Source organism: Echiichthys vipera (genome assembly GCF_963691815.1).
Source record: "Echiichthys vipera genome assembly, chromosome: 21".
In the NCBI taxonomy this organism is placed as follows: domain Eukaryota; kingdom Metazoa; phylum Chordata; class Actinopteri; order Perciformes; family Trachinidae; genus Echiichthys; species Echiichthys vipera.
In genome coordinates, this window is record NC_139846.1 from 13,624,006 (window position 1) to 13,642,120 (window position 18,115).

At 42.5% G+C, this 18,115-nt stretch overlaps 1 protein-coding gene across 2 annotated transcripts in view; it reads right to left on the reverse strand.

The window, feature by feature from the left end:
• Nucleotides 1-66: 66 nt before the first annotated feature.
• The window catches only part of arfgef1 (ADP-ribosylation factor guanine nucleotide-exchange factor 1 (brefeldin A-inhibited)), a 49,088-nt gene continuing 31,039 nt past the window's right edge, over nt 67-18,115 (reverse strand). For both annotated transcript variants that reach the window (XM_083936103.1, XM_083936102.1), the window contains 29 exons: nt 17,591-17,690; nt 17,187-17,326; nt 16,977-17,085; nt 14,463-14,664; nt 14,253-14,364; nt 13,011-13,216; nt 12,787-12,871; nt 12,491-12,656; nt 11,943-12,094; nt 11,679-11,807; nt 11,434-11,592; nt 10,883-11,027; nt 10,588-10,678; nt 10,271-10,311; nt 9,946-10,115; nt 9,258-9,409; nt 8,004-8,176; nt 7,650-7,810; nt 7,089-7,219; nt 6,704-6,833; nt 6,437-6,572; nt 5,888-6,026; nt 5,350-5,422; nt 5,003-5,162; nt 4,779-4,918; nt 4,474-4,645; nt 4,220-4,358; nt 2,018-2,135; nt 67-1,428 (listed from right to left, as the gene is read on the reverse strand). In XM_083936103.1, coding sequence (XP_083792229.1) covers nt 1,207-1,428; nt 2,018-2,135; nt 4,220-4,358; nt 4,474-4,645; nt 4,779-4,918; nt 5,003-5,162; nt 5,350-5,422; nt 5,888-6,026; nt 6,437-6,572; nt 6,704-6,833; nt 7,089-7,219; nt 7,650-7,810; nt 8,004-8,176; nt 9,258-9,409; nt 9,946-10,115; nt 10,271-10,311; nt 10,588-10,678; nt 10,883-11,027; nt 11,434-11,592; nt 11,679-11,807; nt 11,943-12,094; nt 12,491-12,656; nt 12,787-12,871; nt 13,011-13,216; nt 14,253-14,364; nt 14,463-14,664; nt 16,977-17,085; nt 17,187-17,326; nt 17,591-17,690 — 4,053 coding nt within the window. In that variant the 3' untranslated portion in view covers nt 67-1,206. The remainder of the gene's footprint in view (nt 1,429-2,017; nt 2,136-4,219; nt 4,359-4,473; nt 4,646-4,778; nt 4,919-5,002; nt 5,163-5,349; nt 5,423-5,887; nt 6,027-6,436; nt 6,573-6,703; nt 6,834-7,088; nt 7,220-7,649; nt 7,811-8,003; nt 8,177-9,257; nt 9,410-9,945; nt 10,116-10,270; nt 10,312-10,587; nt 10,679-10,882; nt 11,028-11,433; nt 11,593-11,678; nt 11,808-11,942; nt 12,095-12,490; nt 12,657-12,786; nt 12,872-13,010; nt 13,217-14,252; nt 14,365-14,462; nt 14,665-16,976; nt 17,086-17,186; nt 17,327-17,590; nt 17,691-18,115) is intronic.

Consider the following 18,115-nt stretch of genomic DNA (forward strand, 5'->3'; position numbering starts at 1 on the left):
GTCACTTAGAAGTCAGTGATTCAGCATTTCAAATCAGCCAAGTTCAAAAACTTTATTGACCTAGAACCTGATTAGAATGCCAGATGATGTATTGTACAGAAAGTTGTACATACTCTTTTTTTGCAACATAGAAAACTTTACATTGCTGTATCATATACATTTTGTTTTCTACATCCATGAGCAGGAATGCATCCCATTCATACTTAAAGCACAGCTAACGTGTCATTTTCTCTATACATACACCTTTCCCCTAAACCAAAGAAAAAAAAACATTAAATATATTATTAACTTTTGATTTTGTACACAAGAGTGAAAACTAAACTCAAGCATGAAAACAGACTAGTGACTCAAAAGCAGCTCGCATCAGGTTGCTCTCTAATCTTCCAGTTTCAGAAGCCCAATTATCATACATCTCTGATAAAAACCTAAGAACATATAAAATGGAATAATTTAACCCTTCACTTGCCATGGTCATGTTCAATTACAAATCTTACTGTAGAGGACAATCTGCAGGAGATGGTACAGTCAAATAAATTATCACAAAAGTAAAATCTCCAGTGCATTCAAAAAGAGATCAAGTGCAGCAAATCCAGAGGAGGAAAAGAAAAAATAAACAAAAATAAATCAAATCTAGTGTTATAAGATTATATTACATAGCGGCAGATCTGTACAACTAGTTTCATCCAAGAGGCTACCAATACTAATGTTAGCCATCTGCGGTGCAGACGGAGAGATCATTACTATCAATGTGTGACAAATGTCTTTTTGCATGTTGTTGAAACCATCCGTTCTTTACTTTTTAAATATACAGTAAGAAGCACACATTTGTTGAAATATATTCCTTCTGAGCAGATCAGAGATAACTGTCAGCGTTTAATCAGTAGTTTTATCCAGTGGAGGCATTGCTACACCTTGTACAAAACATTACTGTTTTTATTGTGATATCAAGTACTTTGTCTGGGCTGTTTGTGTCTATAGGCGTGTGTGTGTGTGTGTGTGTGTTTGTGTTTGTGTTTGTGTGTGTGCGGTGACAGGGTTAAGGGTGTGGGTGGGTGGTAGCAAATAGCCGATTGATAATCAACTGTTTGAGTCAGACGTAAACCGCGTAGAGGGCCCTGAGGTGACGCAGAGCCACAGCGCAGTCGCACAGATCTGAGGTGGAAGCCTCAGTAGAGCTCTGTGTTCCAGGCCGTTCGTGGTGCAGCATCACTGGGCCTCCTCCCCGGCCTCCTCCCCCACCTCCGTGTCTGCCTCTTGCTCAACGTGTAGCGGCTGAGGTTCTGGTTCGGGCTCGGGTAGCTGTGCGATGTGAAACACAAGGCCGATGCGCAGGTAAAACTTTCTTAGAACGGCCCGTAGCTCGGGGATCAGGTCGAACTGCATAATCTCGCACAGCAGAGGGTAGTATTTGGACGCATGCGCCTTGAACTGTGGGGTGAGACAAAGACAGAGAGAGAGAGAGAGACACAGAGAGAGAGAGAGAGAGAGACACAGAGAGAGACAGAGAGAGAGAGTGAGACAAAGATGGAGACACCCATGTTTTGGAGCTACATAGGATAAAAAACACTTCTTATTCCCACTTTGTTGTTAAACTACATGTATACCATGGCCGCAAGAAAACTTTTTTGCGATTAGTCAGCCAGGTGTCTGGGATAATCTAGAGCGAGCGGGTCATTATTGCAAATTAGAACACTCAGGGGGTTTAATTCGCAATGATGAATACATTTTCATGTTTATTACACAGCTACTTAGTAAAAAAATAAATCGTTTGGCACAACATTGGAACATTTGAACACTTAACAAAGCCATGTAATAAAATAGTATGGCAGGACACCATGCACATAGTTAGAGATAACAGTTTAACAACAAATTTAAAGCTTTAAAAATAGATGATATTTTTTGCCTGAAGTGTGATAATACGAGCACCATCTGTTATTTTAGGATATCAGACCTAGTTGTAAACTATCTTGTACAGTATGTGTCAGGAAAGGCATCATTAGGTGTTTCGGCTCCTTACCCTTTCATCACTGATCTTTAGCACCTTGGTGAGGAAGAGCAGCAGCAGGTTGGTCCAGGCCTCTCTGTGGCTTTCTGAGGTCAGAGCCAAGAAGTATGCAACAGCCTCACTGCATACACTGCATCACACAGACAGAGAAAGAAACATTTCAGACACATATATGTACACGTTGAGAAAACAAATAAACAGAAAGAAAATACAGGATATAGCTAAAGAAAAGAAGACTCTTGGAGCGGTGTTGTTCAGGAGGGTGATTATGAAGTTTTGCTCTGTAACTGCTTATTAAAGCCACTGATTGATGCTGTTTGGAGAACAATTATACACTTCACACTTACACACTTCTTTACAGTTTAAAGGTTCCATATTGTGAAAAGTAAGAGTTTCATCACACTACTTTTCTTTTTAATTATAAAGCAGGTCAAGGTGCTAAATAGAATTGTGAAAGTATCAAAACATTCAAGCCTGTATTCAGTAACTGTGACTTTAAAGGAGCCAGCAGGACTTCTGTACGGTTGTAATGTCACAGCTATACACCGAATAAATGTTGCAATATCAACAAAGAATGACAGAGTTGATAACTAGAAGTTGATTTACTTTGCAGATATATGTAAAATAGGCAAACGTGTTCATTTCTGTTGTCATTTTCAGTCATAACTGTAACGTGTAAAGATTTATGGTGGATGATGAAAATGGTGCGTTTCAGAAAGAGGGTGAATACACGTATATTTAGAAAGACAGTATGATAAAGATAATGTGTGTTTTGAACATTAAAGCATGTAAACATGTTCTAGTAAAAACCCCAAATACAAAGTATGACTTCTTACATCTATGGTGTCAGGCAAATAAGGGAAAAGCAAAGTAAGGCTGTATCATTAACCTCCCTCTCTCTTCCCCTCTCTTCTTCCCCTGCCTGCACTGACACTTCAATCTCTGTGCCATTATCGTCTCCAAAATCTGCTTTGCACCCTGCACTAATCAAGCTTGCATGTGTGCTGTACATAGCCTAGTAACAAGCATCTGTTTGTGTGTTTATGTGTGTAATTTGTCTGAGAAAGAAGGAAGGAACATAAATACAGGCGTGGTGTCACATAACCGCATCTCCATGAATTAGCCACTTGCACATGCAGGCACCATCCTCTTTCGCATCTTTTCTCTAATGATAAATGTAAGCAGAAGAGGCAGCCGATGATGATTCTGCTTTATCTTGGATATCATCGTCAATTGAACAAGTGAGGCTGGGAGAGAAAGGGGGGATGACGGCTGTTTGTGAGGTGCTGAATGAAGATGCAGCAGTACTGACTGAACAATGAACGATTCCTTTGGAACTACACGGCGTTAGGCATCCGTTACAAAGAACTGCCGGGCTGTGCGCGCATGATAGTGACATCAAACAACCTCCTGTCCTCTCAGGGTCAGTGTCTTTTGATTTCTTTTTCCTCTGAAGAGGCTACTGATGTCTGTGCCCGGAGAAGTGTGGTTTTCTTTATTCCCAGACCAGGGGTGGAGCGAACAGATGAATATCAGTCGTTATTAACATTTAAATGACGCATTGGCATCAACATCCCCGATTTGGTGCCAATTGATTCTGCAAGACTGATATTAAAAGGAGCCTGGAGCATTTTAAATAACTACAAAGGGCACTCAAGACTTTCAGTACTATTCAACTCATTGTCTTATTCTCATTTATTCTCAGATTGAACTGTAATCATAAACATAATCAGACCAAAAAATGTCCTTATCCGTCTATCTTATGCACACAACTAATAAAAAGAACTGAGCTAGAGTTTTTGCAGAAAGACGTCATGTTCATCGTGTTTCCGTAACAACAAAACATCCAAGTAGTTTGTGAATTCTGCCACTGAGAGCACAAATTCTGGCTTAAGCACATGTTAATGTAATGTTCCAACTGTCACTTCATGTTTAATCACGCAGAAGAAGTGTACTCTGTGCACACAGCATCATACCATGACAGAGATCAGTAGTTTAACAGTAGAGGTTTTCTACATCTGCTTATGTAGTAGTAGTAGTAGATGATGATGATGATGAATGTTAATTTGAGACATGTTTCATCAGCTTAGAAATCATAGTAAATATCCCTGGATGTACCAGAGTCAAGATAATTCTCAGATCCCCTGATAACATCCACTACCACTGAAGGATCAGCAGTTGCAGTGCTGATGTAGTGGGCATCCCTGTCCTTACTTGAGCAGTCGTCTCTGGACCTCCTCCCAGGCGTCTTGGCGACTCTCGTCGGTGTACATCCGGAACAGAATGCGCAGGCCGCACGCCAGGCTGCTGGTCTCCTGCTTCAACAGGTTGGGCTTTGACTTTCCTTTGAAACCTTGAACACAAACACGCAGATGCAACAGTCAACGTCACCTATAATGATGACCATTGTTATTATTATTATAATAATTATCATTATGATTATCAGCCCCAAATATTTCTTGCCCTACCTGCTTTCCACAGTAAAGTCCTCTGCTCGTTGTTGGAGTTGAAAGCCTTGGCGAAGCCATGCGACTCCAGCAGGCAGTCCAGCAGCTTGAAGAGCTGTTCTGAGGTCAGGTAGCGATACATGCCCTGGTTCTGGGACTCCACTGGGACATCTGCTGCATATGAGGCATCCCGCTTCAAAAAGACAAACACGTGACAGCCATAATCGCTTAGCACAGAAATATAGAAGAGTTAGCGTTTAAAACCTCTAAACAAAAGCAATAACAAGTGAGCTGTTTCTACCTCAGAGAAACACAAGTGTTTGTACCTGAGCGGCAGCAAAGTTCTCAGCATCTTCCTTTCTACTGGTGGCAGGAAAAAACACGATGTTATCGATGGTCTGGATCAGCTCCAGCTGCACGACACACTTTATCAGCAAAGCTGTGAATAAGCGCTGCTCCTGGACCTCTGTGGAACAGAGAGAGAGACTTCCATCAGAACACACACGCACGCACACTAGCAGTCAGTTTGTGAGTAAAGAGACAGGCTTACTTATTGGGGTCCTGCTCCTGGAGCCGTCCTCACACATGCCTGAGGCTGAGCTGTGTTGACTCTGCCGACGGTTCTCCATAGCAACCCGATCAGCACTGCTGATGGAATGCTGGTCGTCAGAGCGGGACAGAATATCCACTGACTTCTGGGATATGGAGTCCTGAGAGGAAAGAGGGCTGAGTTACTGCAAGATCTATGCATATATACACAGTACTTTAAATCATGTAAACACAGTAGATGTACATAAATGATGAATAAAAAAAGAAATGATACGGAAATAAACTTTAAAATATGAACAAATAGTGATACATTCACATGCAGAACAGAAAAATACTGGATTTCCTTACCAGTTGTTTGTCTGTCAGGCTCTGTGTTGTCAACTGTTCTCCCTCTGCTCCTGCTGGTCTCCACGTTAACAGCCTGAACAACACTTCACTCAGTAAATCACACTAATCCTCAGACAAAATGACAAATGACTAAAAGCTTCCAGGCTAAAAAATTCAACTTCAAATCTAAATTTTGTTAACGTCATTGTTGATTTTTGATATCCTTTCCTTTATAAGGCAGCTGCCTTTCCTTAAATCATTTTAACTGCTTGTACTCTATTTTAACCTCTCTCGATTTCTTATTAATTTGATTTTAATGTAATTTCATATGTGTGTCTTTCTATCAATTTTTTTTGAATGTGATGCACTGCTGTTGAATTGGGCGATATAAATAAACTTGACTTGACTTGATCTGTTTGGTTTGCCTTTCCATGTACCACTCTCATTTAGTAACTAATGTCCCCATTTATATAATCTGGCTAAATGTTGATTTACATCTAAATGGCTTGTTTTGTGACTCTGCAGAGAAGCTGGTTTTGTATTCAGTGCGGCAGCTCACGCGTGTGGGATGGTGGTCTTGAAGATGTCCAGCATGCAGTTGCATGTCTTGTCCCAGGTCTCCAGGGAGAACTTCTCTCCATTCAGGATGACCACATTCTCTAGACAGTTGGTGCCTGAACGGGCGAGCTGCTCATTATCTATAGACGCACAGATGAGGAGGAGGAGGAAGAGGAGGAATGGAAAAGGCAAAGGTAAATTAAAAAAGACCGAGTGAAAAAAAGAAAGATGTTTTGATGTATAAAGTCTACAGAGAAGTCTACCCTTTTATCTATTTTACAATAAACAACCCAAAAATACTGAAAACCTTTATAGGCGATTTTCTTCACCTTCGTCTTTTATACAGTGGGCGACCAGTATTGATGCAGCACATAAAAACCCAGGGTCGATCTTTAAGTTCTGTCACTGCAGCCAAGGCCTTTAACTGTCCTAATACCTCTTAGTGTGAATATCATAAGAGGCCGATCTTGACCCTAACACTGCACATAAATTCCACTCAAAAGATACTTGTGTAAATATGGCAGAAAGTCCAACGTTGCCGTGTGCTCACCTTGCTGCACACACCAGTAGAGCTGAGCCAGGATGTCATCCAGCAGGACGTCATTGAGGGACTCAAAGTATTGGGTGAAGACATCGCAGATGGCGTAAAGTGCATGGTTGCAGGTGGTGGTCATCCACTCTGCTTTCTGAGAGCGCAACAAAAACCCCCAGTGAGAATCCCCTCCATCGACATTGAGAACGCAAACTACGCCACAATACCGCAGCTAAGAGTGACACACACTTTAAAAACAGCTGTTCAGGATGAAAGACTGTGTACCTCAGTCTGTTGTTCAGGCAGCTTCATGTTGTCAAAGATCCTGAAGACAATTCTGAACAGATCTTGCCACCAGTGTTTCTCAAAGGTGTGCCCGTAGGTCTTCATCACTTCAAACATCACCGTCAGCCCCCTAGGAAACACACACACACACACACACACACGCACACACACACAAACCACACACACACACGCACACATCCTTGATACATTTTATGCATTCAAGTCTTTTTCATCTAGCCAGCTTTGACTTGTGAACATTTGATGCGCAGCAGTATTAACACTCACTTGAAATCCAAAGCGCAAGGTTAAAATATACAACTGTATGCTTTTAATGACGCCCACCATCTGAAAAGGCTAAGGCTGTGAGTGAACACCCCCCGCCTACCTGGTCCTGACATCCAGTTTACACCTGTTGATAATGCAGGAGAGCTCGAAGAGAATGGGAAACCACCCCCGCACCCACACGCGGTCCTCAGGCGCTACATTCATGTCATCGCTGGTGTAGTCTTTGAAGGCCTGCCACAGAAATACGAGTGTTGGTTTTCATTTCTGCCTGAGAGAATTGACACTCCATACATACGGTATGTTTTCCTGATCTGGACTCTCTGTCACGCTATCCCAAATCCACACATTCTCTCTTTTTGTGATGTCAATGAGGAAGACATGATTGTAGTAGCATGCAAAACATTTGAACGAGGCACATTTTGATACACACTGGATGATGTCAATAGATGTGGGGTAGATTTACTACTGCAGATTTATTCATCCTGTAGTGAAAAGCTTATGATCTAAGCACAGCACACTAAGATGTTAGTGAGAGATACATTTCAAACAAAATATTAATCTAAAATGTGTTGCTCAGATGCATTGTGTTTAATAAAAGCTACAGTGTCTGCATTATTATCTTCACATTCCACGTTTACATTAAGAAATAAACAACACTTACCTGTGGCCTCTCTGAGACGTATTTGGCGCAGTGTCGGATGAGGCGGATGGCTTCCATGCTGGTGTCTGGGAAGGAGGCGTTACAGGCAAATTCTGACAGACACTTGACAGCGTCCTGGAAGGAGTCGATGGTGGCAGCAAAGTGCTTTTCAAATACATTCGCTGGGTAGATAAAGATAGATGAAGGGGAGAGAGTGAAAGATCAAATCCAAAATCTGATGAGCGCAAGGTGAATGTAACCGCTTGACAAAATAAATTAGAAAAGGCTGTCACTGAAGTTATTCCATTCTTCTCAGGTAGTTGTGTGTGTGTGTGTGTGTGTGTGTGTGTGTGTGTGTTTATGTGCAGGACTTACTGACGATATGACCGGTGGTCTGGAAGGCCAGCTCCACAATGCTCTCGTCCTGGTCAGAAGCTGCCAGGTGGAAGACAGAGAAGATGTTCTTCCAGCCTGAGCGGATGTTTGCCGCCTGGGAGTTAACCATCTGAGCTATACAGCGCACCACCATGTCTCTGATGGTGGGAGACCTGAACAGGAAATAGAGGGGTAGTAGAGTTAATTTGAACAAGAGCAGGGCTGGGTGGAAAGAATTGAGAAAGAGGGTGGTAAAAACGAGTCAAACACAGACAGGCAGATGAAGAAGCACAGGAAAGAGGCCAAGGCGGACTGAGGGGGCAAAAAAGTAGGATGCATAAGAGTCAATCAATTAAAAAGAAGGAAAGTCATCTCTTCATTGATGTCAATTTTCTTTAAAGGCTTTTGATATCTCGTTTTCAGGCAGCCTCATTAATCAAGCACTGGCTAGTTTTAGCACAACAGGTTTTTCCAGCAACTGTTGCCATAGCGAAGAGCGTTCCTAATTGATGGTAGATATGAATGAGAGAAAGGCTCTGCCTCCGCTTACCATTGCTCACACACACACCGACACACACAAAAACACACACACAGCAACACAGAGGAGGGCAGCATGAGTGAGTCTAATGGACACACTGCGCTGCAGGCCTACGTGGCCGCCTGCCATCTCCTCTCTGTTGAAGCTCTCAGTCTGCTCTATCTGTGGGTGGATTTATACTTACACTGCTACTCCCTTTTCACATGAATGAAAAGAGCACTGCAGTAAAAACAGCTTGCCTTTTGACGTGTTGGGCACAATAACAATTATTATTACAATGGCAAAATCCAATTCTAAAACGAATAATATTCAAAGTCCATTCAAGGCTGATTTGGACGATTAAAGGAAAAATAAAAATGCGTTTTTTTTTCTTTTACATGAATTCCGTGAAAGAGTAATACAAACAGACTAAAATGGGTCAAGTGAAATGTTGGCTTGCTGAGTGAACAGTATGATTACTCTCTGCTATATGAAAGACACGGAGAGTTGAGACAGAAGAAGAGAGAGACAGAAAGAAAGAGAATGAATAACAGACGAGGCAGAGAGTTGCTATAGAGGTTGGGGGGAGGAGGGGGAGTGTGAGTGTGAGTCTGCAGCCCAGAAATAGTACCTCCAGATATCTACGGTACAGGGCTCGTGTTTGCACCAGCCGGCTGTAAAGATTTACACGGAAGGAGCGATATATGCACTCGCTCCGGATAAATGCACTACTTTACCTGTTCTTTTTCATGATGTGCTCAAAAGGCCTCAGAAAGTCTTTCTGGAATCTGAAGTTAGCCAGCTCCCCCTTCTCCAAAAATTTCATGGACAGTTGCCTGAGAGAGTCCACTGCGAAAATGGCCACATCTTCATTGGAATTACAGCCAACCTGCACACAGAGAAAACATATTTCACTAACATAACACTGTTTTTTTTCTCGACATTTTCTTGAAAGAAACAAGTCGAGTACAGCTTTCCAAGAACAAACCTTTCCTTTAGTGAGACTTCGATAACAAGCATCTACTGTAGAAACACTTCACCCTCCGGCAGGATCAAATAATCTTAAAATCTATTTTTCCCAACATGATAAATGACTATTTTGAGAATTTGATTTTACAACAGCTAATCAGTGAGGAGCAGAGCCTCGGCGAGAGATGAGTCCTTGAATAACAAACTACCAAAAAGCCTTTCTGGCAAACAATTTGTTTGTTTTTTTAATGAGTGACTGAAATCCGCGCCTCTGTTAAATCAGAATGTGGGAGCGACAGTACACAGTCCTTCACACCTCATTCAGTCACTTCACAGCTGAAAAAGTTTATCCTCATGATTTTGCACCATGTAAATTATCGATCACATATTTCCAGTTTCTTTCTGTACGACAGAACTATACTGAATCCATGTGTTTAAGATGTGTTTCGTGCCCACCTTGTTGAAGTGATCTCCGATGACCTCCCAGATCCTGGACCACTGCAGCCTGATGCGGCCCATGTTGTAGTAGGAGATCTCAACTATTTTTTGCAGGCTGAACATACGTGGGTGTGTGGGCGAGGCCAGCTCATCCATGGACACAGCACACAGCCAGCGCACAAAATCAACTGATGAGTAGACAGAAGATGTTGGCAATGAACGGAGAAAGGGGGCTTTGTACATGTACCGGCATAGTGACGCACAATCAGCAAATATAGCTACAATGCACTTATCCTTGAAGCAATAAAAATATCAGTATGTAGCAAATTTGGAAAAGACTCACCTATTGCGTTGCCATCCAGTCTGGTAGAACCGGTGAATATCCTGAAGAAGAAAAATATGTGAAAATTATTATTTATAAGCCACATTGCATGGAAAGATTTCTGTCATTGCTTAAGAGCTTTTGAATGTGTTTTTAATCAGTGTTACTTTGAATCTCATGTTTCCCAAGTGGCTCCTATCTTAATGCGTTTTACATTTTGTAGACAAGCGGAACCTTTTGTCCTTCTCTTCTGCCATAACTTGTTCTAGAAATGTTGACTAACATCATAATTTGAGTTTTTTTCCTGATTGTTGTCCAGCTCAAAGTGACTACAGTACCTGTCCACAGCCACCACCACACTCTGAGAGCTGGTCTCTCCGATGGACTCCTGAATGCTGGCGATCTGCTTACGGTCCACTGTCCCTCCAACTACAAAGCAAATCACAGAGAATTACAACATCTAAAAGCAAAAAGTATTAAATAGCTTGTTTTACAGTCAAGAAGTGGGTGCAGTTTTTAACCGATTTACTAAAAGTACAGCCTGATCGGAAAACAAACAGGAACAAAATAAAACAGGACAAGGCTGTGACACTGGACTTGCGTCGAGATATGTATTTATAAGTCAGTGCTGACCTAGACCCAGGTACTCGTCGTTGCTTTGCTCCTTCGTAGTTGTAATGAAGCCGTCTTTGCTCCGCACCGTCCCTGAGATGTAGCGTGCCTTCACCCCTGTACCGATCAGCTGTGCCAGCTCCAGCTGACTGATGCACTTCATGATCTGAGAAGAGACAAAACCAACAGGGGCATATTTAGAGAAATAATAGAAATGGACACCAGGAAATCGGGACAAAACAGAAGATTGAGTAGTAGTATGTATCCACCAACAAGTTCCTGTAAACTACCCACATGTTAAATAGAATAAATTGTATTTACTAAAATGTGACTTTATTTTGTTTTTAATACAATGTTTAGACATCTGTTAGAAGTAATAACTCACAAGAGGTTGTGTTAGTTTGTTTCATGTTGTGTCTAGCAACCACTCTAAGCTACTCTAAACAACAAAACAAAACACACATTCATATCCCATTGGGAATTGAAGTCTGTTGTGACTCATTGCTTGTGAGAGGAAGACATGAGGAAGGTAGATAAGGTGCGTTAAGACGACGAGTGAAAGAACAGCCAACCTCGTGCCAGGAGTTGCCCAGGTAGTTGCCATCAGTGTGGGCCACAGTGATGAGGGTCTTGATGGTGTCAATGTTCTTCTGCTTCATTTCTGAGATGCCAGAGCTGGCTGTCAGCAGGGTGAACCTCGCCACCGCCTGCACATACGCATCCCTCTCCAACTGAGGCAAAAAAAAAGAGAAGGTCAAAAATACTGCAAGGTACAAGATAAAGCCAGACGCTAATCCTCCAGTTGAAACTGCGGTACCTGTATGCAGAAGATACATGCTATCCTGATGGCACAACGGATTCCCTCCAGACACAGTGAGGCCACCTCAGTGTCGTCGCAGTCCTGAAGACCCACGCTGAATGCCGCCAGGAAGGGTGTCCATGCCAGCTGAGGAACGACAGAGGGATGAGGTGTATAATTTGTGTGTGAAACTGACTATGTGCCTCATAGCAGATGTGTGTGTGTGAGTGTGAGTGTGTGTGTGTGTGTGTGTGAGTGTGAGTGTGTGTGTGTGTGTGTTACCTTGAACATGGGCCTGACATGCTCTAAATGTGTGGCGCTGGTGAACGGAGCCTGGACGTGGCTGACGGCCTCCATCAGAGCTTTGGCCGTTTTGGCCATCTGCTCCATCTCCACGTTGTACAGCAGACGCCTCTGCTTCTCGCTGGCCACGCCTGGGCGATAACACACAAAAACACGGAGTCACACACACAGCTTTTCACAGCAACCAAACAAAGTCAGCAAGGAAAACATTCCAGCTTTTCATCTAACAACAAGCTCAATAGGCTGCGGAACTATCTGGAGACAAAAAGTGACAATAGGCCTCTTCATGGCAATTAAAATCAGAAGCAGCTCATTTAAGTGTTTTTCACAGAACAATTGATGGCAAATATAAACAAGAAAATGAACTGCCAGTTGTATATTTTCATTATGCTTCAAAAAAGAGTTCCAGCATTGCATATAACTCTTCCATTCAATGTTTTTTTTTTTTTGTAATTTATTTTCTCCCTGTGTCTCTTCGTCTTAGTATGGATCACATCTTTGAGACATCCCACAGCAATGAGACTCACTGTGCTTGTTGGATTTCATGGTGAGCTCTTTTGTCTCCTTCATGGCGATCTTTTTCCCCGCGATCTCATCGTAGATGGCCGAGAGATATTCCTCGGGTAGGTCCTTGCTGTCGTTGATGCCGCGGTTCATCTTGATGTATTGCTCTTTTGTCATTTTATTCTTCACCTTTGCAGACGACAAAAACAAGCACACAGGGTCAAAAGCTGCTCGTGCAAACCCTGATTTATCTGAGGGAACGACTTCTGTCTGAAGACATTCCCTGCTGGCAGCCGCCTCACTGAGGTGGAGTGCTTACCTGTGGACTGTGAAGGTCTGTTGTCAACATAATGATCGAGTAAGCGAGGACGTATGCGGTGTCAGCACTGGCAAAGAGAGTTTGCCTGGGAAAGTAAAAAGGGTAGAGGACGGTAGGGAAAGACACGATACATATTAATAGCAACATCTTGTATGTGGGTCATGTTAAATCAAATTCAGCTATTTCTTTAGTAAGGAATTTTCCAGCCGGAGATGTAAACTCACCCCTGATTGCATTCAAGATATCTCGCTGCAAATTTCTCCATGAGCCGGTCAATCTTCTGAGCCTCTCCGGGGAGCCGGAAGCCCTCCAGGAAGATCCTTAGTGCAGAAACAAAGTCTTTGCCCTGGAAGTCCATTTGATCCACGTAGGCATACATCACCTCTTTATTGAAACGGTCATTATCGCCGAGGAATTCTCCCACTTGAGTCTAGGGGAGAAAAATAAAAGCTAGTCAGTCTTATTTTAACATAATACAATGTGACACACAAATTAGAACAAGACAGAAAATCCTGCTAAGAGAACCGTCAGGCTGTGCTGCTACACCCCATGAGTCCACTTTGGTTTAAACCCACACTCTCACTAGAATTCACTCGACTAACATTTCTCTCATCACAGGAGGGCAAAGTTCTAACAGACCAACTAATTTGTTTGCCTTTTCACCCTTTCCACTAATAAGAATCACTGCTCTAACAGCAGGACTACCCGGTCTGTGCAGGAATAGATAAATACACGTTAGACTTTCATTCTGTTTGCCACTACTGTGGTGCCACTGCATCCAAGGGCCCCTTGCTTCTAACCAGATGTTATGAACGCTCTGTAATGCTGATTAGTGCTGTGCACAGAGACCCTCCAGACCATCCAAACAAAGCAATCGTGCTCCTTACTGGAGTTAACATTTACGCTGCTGGTGGACAGACGTTTGATTATTGTGCAGCTTCTGTGTGCTCTTGGCTGGTTGAAGGCAGAAAGCTCAGAGCTTGTTGAGTTGGACTGGCTGTTTGCTTATCTGCCATCTTATTCAGCCGCTTGATGCTTATTTTCTTGAAGAAGACTCCATAAAAGGAAACCCATCAAAAGGTGCTGGAGTTGAATGAGCTGTCTGTTGTCCACTAGGTAGTGGAGACTACAAGACTTGAAATCAGCACAATGGTGGAGGCTAAAAATGATGCCGATATGAATGATGTTTCACTACGATACTCACACCTTCTGCCCTCCGTTTGCTTGTACAAACACCAGCAAGGATATTTAACATTATTTTTCTTTAATTCTCACGTTTTTGTTCAATATCATGATCCCTTGATCCACTCTTGGGTTTTTCCAAGCGGAATAATCTTGTAATCAGTGCACCTGGTCTGAGGTTCAGTTGTGTAGTGTGTGCTCCCTCATGTATATGATTTCGAAGGTCTTCTATTCTACATTTTGCTTAAGCTGAGAAACTGAATGAAAACAGGGTGACATGTTACCGAATCAAGCCTCTCTTCCTGGTGCAAGAACTGAGCAAGATCCTCTGGGGTTGTACCCAGCATGCCTTGCTCTTGAAGGTACTGGATTCCTCTCTTTGGTTTCTTGTTGAACCTGTGTGGAATCCAGAGACAGTACATACTGTAGCCGATGCAGCATCGCAGTAAGAAACGGATGACATGATAAATCTAGGTGTGTGTGTTGTAACCTACAGGTCAATGCCTTGCTCGATGATCTCCTTTTGCTGTTTGAGGACCTCGAACTGCTCGGGGTTGTCAGTACCTGACATCTGGGTACTGTAACTGCCGATGCCGGACGAGGCTGTGGAGTCCAGAGAGTTAATGCTCCCATAGCGGTTTATGGTCTCTGGGGCTTTGGTCTCTGTGCTCTCCTGTTCTGATGGTTTCTCCTGGCCTGAAGAGCAAAAGAAAAACACAACAACAAGATAAGACAACCCAGAAGGGATTACAGATGAGTGGAAATAAGGTATTTATATTATTACTGTAAGAAGAGACCCCCTGAAACCATCACAAAGGTGAGAGTTTTTGTTCGAAACTCAGTCGCAGGCACAAACTTAGCCTGGAGGCTTAAAAAAAAGGAGCTAATGACACACTAGTACTGCGGGAGAGACTCCAGTTATTCAAAGGGGAAACTGCAACACAGAGAGCAAAATGACCCTGAGGCCTATTTAAGGATTGTTGTTGGCAGGGAGGGTAGGCACACTGGTGTTAGTCACGTGCACACAAGAGCACAGCCTAACAGAAAAACAGAAAAACACACACTTAGACGGACAAAGCAGGTGCAAGGCAGAGTATAAGGGGAGCATATTCTAAAAGGTGGGTTTATCTAAAAAGCTCCAGGCAGTCAAAATGGAAGCAGACAGAATATAGAGGCCAAGAGAGATGTTTAAAAAAAAAAAAAATTAAACGCCTGCCCAAAAGGAGCTCAGGGATCTGCTGCTGCTGCGGGTTCACCCTGTAACTCTGTGCTAGGGCCAGGCATCTAATTACCCATCGGAAACTCTTTGAAACATTCAGTGGACAGTGTCAAAGTAATGTGAGCTGGCAGTGTGCTCCCCATCCTTAGGCTTACATTGAAGAGAGAAAAAGGTGTATGAAAACAGAGGGAGGAGGGGACAGTTTAAGATGTGGGCTGGCAAACATACTTTATCACACATCCATGTGACTAACAAGCAGTATTTTTCCCCATTGAGTTCAGAAAAAGGGTTTCTAGCGTGAGCTCAATGTATCCATACGTGGTTCTGGTTACTAGCTATGGGAATTAAGTGGGTATCATAAAACCCTACAAACCACACAGGTTATAGAGGGAGAATAATACAAAATCATCTGCAGACACAACAGGCTTTAAACTAACGATTCCATCACAGCAACACATTCTAGCAAAATGACCTATTACACTATTACCTGCTCTTGCTTTGAAGACATACAAAAAGGGGAGAAAACGACACAAAAAGGACAATTCAAAGAGCGAAGGTAATGTATTGTACTGCAATGCTTGAACACCAACTCTGTATCGTTAATCAGAAATATAATTGCACTTGGATTGTTTGAGGAAGAAAATAGTCTTGGTCTGAAATCCCCAACAGCCAACAGGGTGAATTTAAACATCCAAAAATTCAAATGTTGTCCCATGAGCTCCTTCTACACTGCCAATGGCTTGCTATAACTTTTGGAAAGATAAAATCCCTGCAAGTGAACTCACTGCCTCTGCTGGTTAGCCCTGACAGCTGAGCCCGAGGCTAGCCTGTGGATAGTTCCAGTGGCTTGTGGGATATCTTTTTTAGCCCTTTCACAGAGCTTCTCCTCCTTTTGGAAAACAGCAGAAATCCTCCGGTGTGCAGGAGACCCAGGGGCCAGTCTCACACACAGGATATCCTCTGTATATTGTAGACAGAGCGTTTCATCACGGCTGGGCTTTAGGTATCACTCTGTTTTAGACTAAATCTTCTGGATTAGCCTGTCTGTGCCATTATCTCACTGTCTCCTCTGGCTGTGATCTGAGCTGATAAATGCTCGCTTTCCTCCACAAAGCCGTAGCTTCCCTGATGAATGCCAACTGTCAATCCTACAACTGATTGCGGCCATGCTGATGGATGTGAGCTTTATTGCCAACCCCAGTTAACCTCAATGATGCACTTCTACCAATAAAAAAAACACAAAAAATCAGCAGATCAGGGGAAAGTCTAGTTATAACCTTGGCAGTCTCATCTCTGACACACACTTTCCACAACGCAAGTTCAATTCTCCACAGACTGTTGAGGAAAAACAACAATCTGGGTTTTTATGGGCAAAGCCAATGAAGCGTAATATTGCCGGCACACAAACAATTTCCAGCATGTACCATCTGTATTTAAGCTGTGAAGCATAAATTCAAACCAAACAATCACATCTTGATACAATAATGTGGAATAAAGCCATATGTATCGCTGTATAAACGCTGTTCCAGAAGTATTAATAAGAATTTCCCTTCAATTCATCCTTGAATAAGAATAAGAATAAATAAGAATAAGAATGTTTACGTTTACTTTCTTATATTGACCTAGACTAAAAGACAAACGTGAATTATGCCACTTATGAGTCTAAATGCTAAATATCAGTGAGTAGAATCAGAACGAACAGAAAGGTAATTATCTTGCCCTATTCAGTTTGGATTTGATCGCTGCCAGAAAGTCTTGATAAATTACGTTCATGTTCAGCGAGTCTTACCAAGGCTGGTCTGGGAGTTGGGGTTGACGTACTGGTCTTTACTCCATTCTACCATACATTTGAGGATGGACACTAGACATTCAAGGCCTTTCTTTCTCAGGGTCAGCTCCTAGAAGGGGATACAAAATATATTACGGTATTATAAATAACTGTAAAACATAATAAATATAGAACTTTTAAGCCCCGAAAAAAGACAAAAAAAAGTATCACCTGTAGGGTTGTTGTGCCAAGCTCATGGCCCCCGCGACCCTGTGCAATTTTTGAGAGGTCATTGACCAACCGCTCAAATATGTTAGCAGCATTCAAGTCACAATCATAGTTCACATAGATGTCCACCACACTCTGGGCATCTGAGACAGACAGATGGAGTTTGGAGTTAGTGAGAATCTACAAAACAAATACAGGCTGTGTACACAGCTTCTATGGAGTCTGAAGCAGGCATAAATGATAGGTTAATTATAACCGTTTAAAAAATTACAACGTGATTAAACATTTATCTGACACACATTTAGTAAAACTTTAGGTTTATGCGTACCAGAAGCCACTATTATGGCCTCATTATCAAATTCCACAAAACAATCAATGTCAAATGGAACAAAATAAAAAAGACAAACCTGCACATATTCTAGTGAGGGTTTGTATGACCATCCACTTGTGGTCGTAGGAGCTTGTGGACGTCTCAAGAATGTACAGAAAAATCTCCTTGAAGAACACCTGCGGACAGAGCCGTGAGAGGCAAAAACACCATCAACTGCCTGCATGGTCAAAACACAATCTTCTCCAGGAGCCCACATGCGTTTCCTTCAGTAAAACACAGCAAATATAGCAGGTAGTTATGCATCAGGAACTCTGAGGCAGCTCAAACAGAACAATAAAGTGCGGGCAGCAGAAAGGAGGCCATAGTGCCACTCTCCATTGCACCGAGGTGAAAGAATGTTACAGTACTGTGAGAAACCACATCTCACATACATCATTTGTGTCAGCTGTCTCCTGCATGAGAAACTGAGCCAGACTGTCAGTATTCAAGTAATCTGTGTGTGGTATGACTCTGAAAAGAACAGGACCAGTACCCATTAAGTACAAACTGATATTTAAAGGTCCCATATTAGGCTCATTTTCATGTTCATGCTTGTATTTGC